The sequence below is a fragment of the Medicago sativa genome, chromosome 6 (genome assembly GCF_051527215.1).
Source record: "Medicago sativa cultivar Bolivia chromosome 6, Bolivia_mono, whole genome shotgun sequence".
NCBI lineage: Eukaryota > Viridiplantae > Streptophyta > Magnoliopsida > Fabales > Fabaceae > Medicago > Medicago sativa.
This window is the reverse complement of record NC_140754.1, coordinates 17788473-17798051: the sequence shown is the minus strand read 5'-3', so window position 1 is coordinate 17798051 and position 9579 is coordinate 17788473. Positions and strand designations below refer to the sequence as shown.

General features: G+C 36.3%; 1 protein-coding gene across 1 annotated transcript; it reads right to left on the bottom strand.

Annotated features, from left to right (window-relative positions):
* Window positions 1-1162: 1162 nt before the first annotated feature.
* On the bottom strand, window positions 1163-7200 carry LOC146913336 (PKS-NRPS hybrid synthetase cheA-like). The gene is made up of 3 exons (XM_085720913.1): window positions 6838-7200; window positions 2314-3051; window positions 1163-2266 (listed from the first exon to the last, which is right to left on the bottom strand). Exons 1-3 carry the CDS (start codon window positions 7198-7200, stop codon window positions 1163-1165), a joined length of 2205 nt encoding a protein of 734 aa, XP_085577039.1.
* Window positions 7201-9579: the final 2379 nt, after the last annotated feature.

The following is a 9579-nucleotide window of genomic DNA, read 5'->3' as shown; positions in this document are numbered from 1 at the left end:
TAACTCACGCACTACTGATATATCAGAACAACATTAAATACTGTACTGATGTGCATTGAATGCAGTTTGGGTCCAAACCTTAATATGCTTGTAATTGAACCTACTTACGCCAGTTTAACAATATTATGGGATAATACGACACAATCGATCAAAATTACACTAAAACATCGTTTTTTTCACATCACATAATCACACATAACGATCCAAACGGTCCTAATTACACAAATTCGCCGGTAATGACCCGTAATCATTTAAACACACTTAATGACACGTAAACGATCCAAATTACACAAATTTGTCCATAAATTTATAAAATTACATAATCTCACATAAACGGTCAAACATTACACTATTACACTTAAATAATGATTACACTTCAACGGATCGGACATGTTTCACCTCACAAACTTCACAAAAATATAATGAAAAACAAATATGAGATAAATGAGATAAAATAAATATTTGAATGATTAGAGACAAAGTAAGTAATGCAAGCAATAATTGGTGTGACATAACCGGCCACCAAAATAATAATTCATTTCATTTAATATTAATATATATAATATTAGTTACATATTGGCCACAAATATACAAATCACATAACCGGCCACCAAAAAATATGTCGGGGTGTAATACCACCAAAAAATAGGACGAACACCGACCGACCTATAACTTTCTTAACCTATAATAACTTATCTAAGAGGTCTAGTGACATTCCTAAATTGTCGTCCTCTTCCATGTCTTCCGTCCATTCAAATTCTTGTTCCTTTTTTTGCGGGGTGGGAGTATCATCACAAACAATTGGATTGTGCTCATTTGTTGCCGTTTCGGGTAAAGTCAATAGAACAACGGGTCTTTTGTAGCAAGAAGCAACAATGTGACCCATATCCGGAGTGGTCATCCAATTATCTAGAGGCGCAACACCAATTGTACGTTTAGGAGGGTATAAACCATTTAAGATTATGTTATAGCGCTCCTCCGTGTCATATATCAGCATGTAGTCACTCTTATGATTTCTCAACTCTTGAATAAGTGCTTGACGAACCAATACATGATCTTCCTCATCCATCCCCAAGTGCCTAGCTATCACCCGGAATCCATAATGACCATCCCCTTTAACATTCACAATTTCTTCAACAAAAGGCCTCATGATATTTGGAATTTATGAAATGTATGGGATATTCCAAAACGGTTTTGAAGTAGAGGATGAAGCTTGTGAGCGGGAGTAAGTGCCAAGGCGTGCATCTTTCCTCTTTGGAAGTGACCTCTTCGGTTGTGAAGGTTGACTATCTGGATTTTGAGAATCAATGGTCTCCCACCTAGAGAGGATTCGACCCGTTGATGACACTTTGAGTGTAGTCCTCTTCCTTTTAGGTGCTCCCTTGATTACCACCTTTTTCAAAGGCGGAGATAAAAATGTGGTTTCCGAAAATGCAATTTGACGCATCATCTCTTTGATGTGGAGCTTCATATTGTAAGGGCTTTTCTTGAGAAGTTCTTGAATGCCATTCCACTCCTCCATCACGGAAAAGTCATCATCAATCTTCTCTCCTTGTACACACAACCTTTTCCAATGAGGGTATATATCATCCAAGACAAGAGGCAATTTTTGCTTGTTCTTCATGGCAATAATAGACGCACAAGGTAACCCGTAGGATGTCTTTTGAACACAACCACAATCTTCCTCACCAAATTCGAATGTCTTGGAGCGTTTCAATTCATCATAGATAAATCTCAATGCTTTTCTAGAAACATAACCCTCCAACTCTTTCATCATCTTGATCTTTTTGTATTTGTGCTCAAAGAACGTTTTGTTCCTCCCGAAACTACCTTGTATCTCACCATATTGCACCGCCAACATCTTGTGAATTTCATCCCAACACGATGCCAAATCACCCACGCTACTCCTCAAATAGTTTTTCAAAACTCCATGAGCGGATTCAACAATGTTGGTGGTTCTACACCCTAGATGCAAGACTTTATCCGTCCATGCCCTCACAAATTTCTCCTTAAGGTTCAAAAGCGTTTCTTCGACATATTTAATGAATTCCGGAAATGGCATGCATACCTCTTTGAATTTCAATAAATTACTTGCATATGATTCCTCCGTAGGAGATTCAACCAACTCTCTCCAAGCATTCACCACTTTCTCGACAACAACGCTATTCTTCATCTTGTTCTTCTTCAATTCTTTCTTGTCAAGTTTTGCACCCTTAGGAGGCTTTGCCACCACTTTACAATCCGTGATGCACTTAGACCTTACATTCTTCCCAATATGAAAATAACAAAGCATGGTGTATGTCTCAGGGAAACTGTGCCAACGGCCTTCATCAAAGCACCATCCCTATCGGTGACAATCACCTTAGGCATGTTGTCTTTTGAGTACAAGAGACCTTTCAACATGGTAAGTGCCCAAGCAAAGTTATTCTCTAGTTCAAAGTGAAGAAAGGCGAAACCAACGGAATACGTCATTTTTGTAGAGGTGCAACCAACTATCTCAAACAACGTCATTCGGTAGTTGTAGGTTTTGTATGTAAAGTCCATGACCAAAATGGTCGGAAAGGTGTTGAGCAATTTAATTGACTCCGGATGAGCAAAAAAGATGTCTTCAAGAGTGGTTTCCTCACTATTGCATCTTGTGTAATAGACGTACTTATGCTCCACCAACTTCGAAATCAAGAATTGTAACTCCGTCATGTCACCTCTTTCCCCCTTGCGCCATCTTGTTCGCACATTGTACACTTGCTTGATTGTTGTCACACTTTCGTTGTTGTTTTCCTTCAAATTGGTGAGAATATTCCGAGGCACCGTCAAGCTCTTTGTCATTTCAATAACTTTTTTCTTCTCCTCCGCACGAAGTCTACCCGAAATTAGGTGTCCTTGTAACTTTCCCACCTCCAAGTCATGGTTGTGCATTCCACAAAGCATTGCAAGCCACCAATCATTTGTATCTTTATCAAAGAAACGTTTCAACCTAAACGGACAATTACATTTCCTTGAGCCAATGCCTTCAAGGTTCGGTTTCTTCCTTGTCTTAGGTGGCTTGTATACCTGTTTTACCTTGGTTTTCGGGTGTCAAACATTGATTACGTTTGAACCTTTTTAACCGGTGATATCTTATTTTTTCTTGGGAAGGGAAAAAGTAAGCAAAACCCTTGAGAATCGAGGTCCGGGAGTTGTTTTCGCTACGGGAAGGTGTTAGGCACCCATAACGACTATAGTATCCTATAGGAACCGTCTTTATTTTCTACGCGCGCGCTTTATTTTTAAATGCTATTTTGAAAGTATTATTAAGCCTAAAGGTTTTCTAAATGAAGAATTGGAGGGAGAAGGAAGTGTTTGAATTTTTATTTTATTTGAATTGAAGGAATTTTGTTCCTTGCCTACGTACCCATTTAAGGGATCAAATCCACCGTAGTTCTCTTCCAAAAAGATTTTTTGTCTTTGTTGGTTGATTTTAAGTTTGAAAATTGGAAGTTGAAGAATGAGAGAGAGAGGCCTCAAGGGCATGAGATTATGAAAAGAGTGAGGTTTGATTAGTTATTTGCAAAATGTGGTCTAAGTATGGTTAAGATTCATTAAAGTTTGATTAAGAAAAGAAAAGGGAAAATTCAATGGGATTTTGATCCCAAGGTTTATTAAGAAAAATATTTGAGTGACATTGTTCATATTTTTTGGAAAATTGATTTTTCTAAGTGTAAATCCTAAGCATTCATCTAAACATACAATCCTAAACATACATCTAAACATGCATATTCTAGCTATATACCTAAAGTGAAGTGTGTGCATGTGTCGGTGCTTGTGTCGGTGCTTGTGTCGGTGTACATTATTAGAGTCCATTGTCCTTTACATCATTGGCCTAGATACATTCTATGGTCTTGCAAGAATTTAAAGGCATAGGAAAAATATTACAAAATTTCCTAAGTTTTACACTCTACTTTTTGCATGAACTTTAAAGTGTAGAAAAATAAAAGGATGAAAATGGGAGATGGAAGATGAAATGCTCATGATGTATGAAATACAATAGAGGAAATTGTTAGTAATATAAGGCATAGAGAGATAGAGATATGGGCAAGTAGGATGGCACTAACAAAGTGGCAAAACTTAACAAAACAAGTAGTAAAATATGCCTAAAAATTCACCACAATAACAAGGCAAACACATGACCTATAATTCTCACATCATGACCACTTTACAAAGTATTTTAGTTCAGTTCTAACACAAGAATTATGAGGAAATGTCATGCCAAGCCTTATAGCACACTTTAAACATATTTTACACTTTATTTTCACAAGAAATCTCTCATTACTTGCAATACAAGAAACTCATAATTGGACACACAAAACTGTAAAAAACAAGCACATATCCAGAGATAAACACATCACAAAGTCACATATCAAGTATCAATATCACATAACAAGGTATCATGGTCAAAACATAGCAAGATTTCACAAAAATTAACAAGAAAAAGTAAACAAGTAACAAGAATTAATACACCTATTTTTTGTCAAATTTTATCATGCAAAAATATCATAAAAACACTAAAGAAAATACCAAGAACTCATGGAAATTTATTTGGAATTTTTTGTAAATTTTTTAGGCAAGGCAGGGGTTCCAGTAGCAAGAAAAATGGTGCATATAGCAAAAAAAACACAAGAAACGAAGGGGAGGAATCTAGGCCCAAGGGAATATGGATCCTGGACTATCCAAACGTACCAGGGACGTTGGATTGATCCAGGATCCACAAACCCTAGATCAAACGGTTACAAACATGCAGCACACCATAAGATAATTCAGGCACATGGAAACAAGGCATCTGGATCATCCACGTGGAGAACCATGGATCCAACGATGGAGATTGAGAAGTGGAATGAACCAAACTGAACCAGACCGGTTCACATGTCTATATAAACACAATGAAACCGGTCCAGTTCATTTCTTCCTTCCCTTTCTCTCACTACAAAGTTTTAGAGAGAGATGCTCTGCAATCTCTCTTCATCTTCTCCGATGAACACGACGGCGGAGGTGTGGTGGTTCGCCGGCGGCGCCACCACACCTGAACATTTTTCGAAACCTTTTTGCACTATCGTGTTCATCTGAGTCTCCTCTTTACGATTCTGGAACTAATTTCTTGAAAACAGGCCTGGATATGAACAGATCTACGCTTGAATCGACGTCCTAGGGTTTCAAAATTTTCTTCTAATCTCTTTGAAACTAAACCCTATCTGGACTTATTTTTCACACTGATGATGATTATGAACCTGGATTCATGAAATAAACGGTGAATCTTGGAGGATTTGCACTTTAGGGTTCGGTTTTCAATCTTTTTCAAATCTTTTCGAATCTTCACATCAATTCACCGTTTATTTTCCATTTTAAGCCTTCGATGATGAATACGAATGAGAACGAGAAGGTTTTCATGTGTTTACCTGGATTTGTTTGGAGATTCGAACAAAGAGATCCTGCGTTCGTTCTTGATTGTTCTGGTAAGCCTTCAAATCCTTCGCAACCGAAAATAAATCGGTGCTTGATCTTCTTCTTCTTCGAACTGGTTTGATTTTGCTTCAATTTCTCTTCTTCTCTCTTCTTCGAACTGTGATCGCACAATTTCTTCGATCTTGTGCTTGAATTGCAGTTCTATCAATTCGATGATGAAGATTCGAACGTGAATCTCTGAGAATTGCAGTGAATTAGCTTCAATTTGATTCACATTGTTGTTCTGGAAACTTAGGGTTTTTCATTGTGTTCTTCGTGTTCTTGGTATTTTTTGGAAACGGTTAGGATTTTGATTCTTGATGAGATGAGAGAGAATTTGTTTTTGTGTTTGTGGTTATTTTTGCTGAGTTGTGTGATTCTGACTGGAATGGCAATGATTGGGATCCTTTTATAGCTTGACATGTGTATTTGTGATCCAATGGGATGTTGACACCTGTGTTTGGGCTGAAAATGGCTCGGCCTTGCTGGATTTTTGGACTTGAGGACCTTTGTGCAATTTTGAAACTTTTAAGGGTTGACTTGCAATTTCTAAAAAGGACCAGACTGCAAATTTTGGACAAAATGACTTAATTGTAAAATTTTAAAAAAAATGTTTAAAGGACTGAAGAAGCAAAATGGACCAAAAATGCAATTATTAAAAATTAAAGGGCTAAAAAAAGAAAAGTAACAAAAAAGACTAATATGCAAATTTTAGGAATTAAAGGACTAAAGTGCAAAAAATGAAAATAAAAAGTAAAATTGAATTAAAAACTGGTAAAATTGACTAAACGTAAAGTGAAACGATTAAAATTGACAAAACGGACTAAAATGAACCAATTACCTAAATGAGGTACTTAAAGTAACCTCTCTCTGCCGAAATTTCGTGTGAAATGACCAAAATGCCCCTCGGGGCTAAAACGACTAAAAATGACTCAGACGCAAATTTAAAATGGATTTTTAACAGGAAATTGAAGCAAGAGCTTATACAAGCAAATTAAAAGACTCAAAAACAATTTTAAGAGATTAAACAGAGCTTTAACACTTGAAAAGACTAAAATGCCCCTGGGGGCTAAACTGACTCAAAATGACTTCAAATGTAATTTTTGAAATGGATTTTGACATAGAATTGAAATAAGGGCTTATTCAAACTACTTGAGAGGACTCAAACCATTTTTGAAGAACTGAAAGAAATTTTAACATGGGAAATGACTAAAATACCCTTTTATATGATTTTTGCAAGTAATATTGAAATAAAATGCAGAGAAAGATGCAATTGATCAGAGACAGTTCAAATGGCTTGAAATGCAAGAAAAGAAGAATTGAGTTAGTATTTTTAGGTCCAAAATTAGGGTATAACAATACCCCACTCCTTTCACATTGCATCGTCAAGTACGACCTTTTTATAACGGATTTATCTATACAAACACCAAATCCGGCCTTTACCCCTTGTCCGCGAACCCAAGTAAGTAACTCTTCTCGATCTCTCCATCTTGCATTTGTTGTAAAAAATGAGGAGGTGTCACGAGCTTCACAAATAACACCGGTAGGTACCGGTTTAGGTTCTTCAATTTTACCAATTCGAGCTTGAATTGGAATTTGGACTTTAAATGGTTTCAAATTAAAGGTTGGTTTGACATCGCCAGAACCTTCGCCGGAACCTTCACCGGAACCTTCTTTTTTGGCCGGTTTCAGTTCAACGTCATCATCCGCGACTTTGTCAACCATCACCTTATATATCCATTGAATAAAAAAAATTACAAAGGAAGAAAAAATAAATTACTTTCGGAACAAGCTAACCAAGAACAAAAGTGGCGAAAAAAATTCAAAAAAACATGACTGCACAGTGGCGTGACTTAAGTCACGCAGCACTAATACACTTGCGACAGTTAAGTCGCTCAGCCAAGCTAACTTGCGCAAGTTAACTTGCGTACCTAGCCCTAGTGCCTACGAAAATCAGACGAACCAAGCAGGAAAACCAGCAAAATGAGATGAGTTTATATGGTACAATACCTGATATTTGATGCTTGATGAGCGTAGATATTTGCTTTCTGACGATTTGCAATGATTTGGGATGATGATTTTCACCCAAAAAATTGCACTTTTTGGGTTTTTGAAGGTGGAGGGAAAGAAAATGGTGGTTGCAGTTCGGACTGATGGGTTTTGTACGAAAACAGGAACATTGCGGGAGTTAACTTGCGCAAGGGTAATTTTGGCATGGCTGCAGGGTGCGAGCAAAATGTGCTGGGTGGAGAGCAAAATTCCAATCGCAATTCACAATCCAGAATTAAAGTCCACAAACTAGATTGTGTGTCAAATCGAGGAGCTAGTTGTACGGACTCGAAGCAGAATTGCAAAAGAACAAAAAAAAAAGTATGTGGACATTAAACACTGAATCCAAAATTTTAGGAAGGCAAGGAATCTGACCAACCATGTACATGTCGAACCTGCCTATCTTAATAGTTTGGTTTTATTAGCAAGGCACTGTAGCGGCATCGCCGCCTATTTAGATCTTCAAACATCAAACGAACCACGAACCATAAACGATCACATATACTGAGTGTTTCCATGATGCTTGCTTGTTGATTAATTCGTCCATTCTATGCAATTGCAACAACCCCGCTCTACGATCCTGATCATTACGATTCGCGTGATCACCGTGTTCGTCTCAAAGCTATTTATAAAGGAAGCAGTTTTGGACGAGTATCTTGGAGGATCTGACCATGCCATGGGCTGCGTAGCTATGGTGGGTTATTGTTTCGGTATTTACCTATATTTTAATTTGGTAAAATATCTAACAACCATCAAATTTCATATCACCCTACAAGTGTGTTTTATTTGGTATCTTTTTTTAATAAATAATGTGTATATTTAAAGGAAAATGTTGTTTCCAGCGAATTTTTTCCTCAAGAAACATCACGAGCGTTGTTTCTTTATTCTGGCAACCCCCCATGTTTGGTAAGTGGGACCTCTTTTTTTTGTTTTATTTTTTTGCTACAACAGCAGATTTTGTTTCGTGAGCTATTCGCGAGAGTTTTCTCGCGTGATATAGCATTACTGATATTTAAAACTCTTTTTAGTTTACTACCATTGTCTTAGCTTTATTTTTTCAATTAGCATTTTCTTCTATACGAATAATTGCTCTTTATATAGTAAGAGTATGGGATGAGTTGACTTGAAAAATACTTGAATTGAATTCGATTAAACGTGCAAGTGAATGAGTAAAGACAATCCAAATATATTTCTTAATTTATTAAAAAGTGATTAATGTTTACGCTGATGCATGAACTTAGCCATCTTCAAATACTTTTACCAAAATTACAATAAAGAAAGAGATGCATGGAAGATTCTTTATTGCTATGACAATGACTACAAATGAAAGGCAACTCGCAACATCTTTTAGATGGGTTATCATTAGTTGGTAACTTATCCTGTAAAATTTTCAAAAAATGTATATATGAGGGATTGAATTGTGTCAGATAAGCTTAGCCTAGGATATATTCTAAGAAGGAGTGCAATGAAAATAACGTGCATCTTTGAAAGAGAGATTGTCATCTTGAGAGTTTTTCCAAGGAAATTTGTCATCTTTATGACTCAATGGATTTGTGATCTTGTCAAGTATTGATTGCAAGGATGGGTAAGCCAAAAGGATAACTTGAATCTAAAACACCATGCAAATGATAAGGGATGTTGAGAGAATGAATAAGAGGTTGTTCACACCAAGGCACACCCAAATAGATAATCAACACTTTATCGTGTACTATTTAACATCCCTTATATGTTAACGTGTATTATTATGAACTATAACGATTTAAAAAAGAAAAAGCTAGAACTAATATATGACATTATATAAAATCATTTTCTATAAAATATTGGGTTAAATATAAAAAGGAAGCATAATCTCATTGATTTTTTTTTTAAAGAAGCTTAATCTCATTGATTGATTAGTTTGTTTGTCTATTTAAATATCTATCTTATTATTTATTTAAATATATTAACATGAAACATACATTTAAATGAACATGTTTTGATCAAGAGTTTCACTAAACGACGATTTGTCTAAGAGAACCTGAGTTTGATTTTTAGGTGGAACACTTCCTAACCATC

Bases quoted from the DNA above. Each gene is read 5' to 3' on its own strand.
- LOC146913336 (XM_085720913.1), bottom strand. From the start codon at position 7,200: ATGGTTGACAAAGTCGCGGATGATGACGTTGAACTGAAACCGGCCAAA. The intron at 3,052-6,837 runs GTATTGTTATAC...AAGGTAAAACAG, and splicing joins TGCAATGTGAAAGGAGTGGG to GTATACAAGCCACCTAAGAC. The intron at 2,267-2,313 runs GTTTCCCTGAGA...CATATTGGGAAG, and splicing joins TGATGAAGGCCGTTGGCACA to AATGTAAGGTCTAAGTGCAT.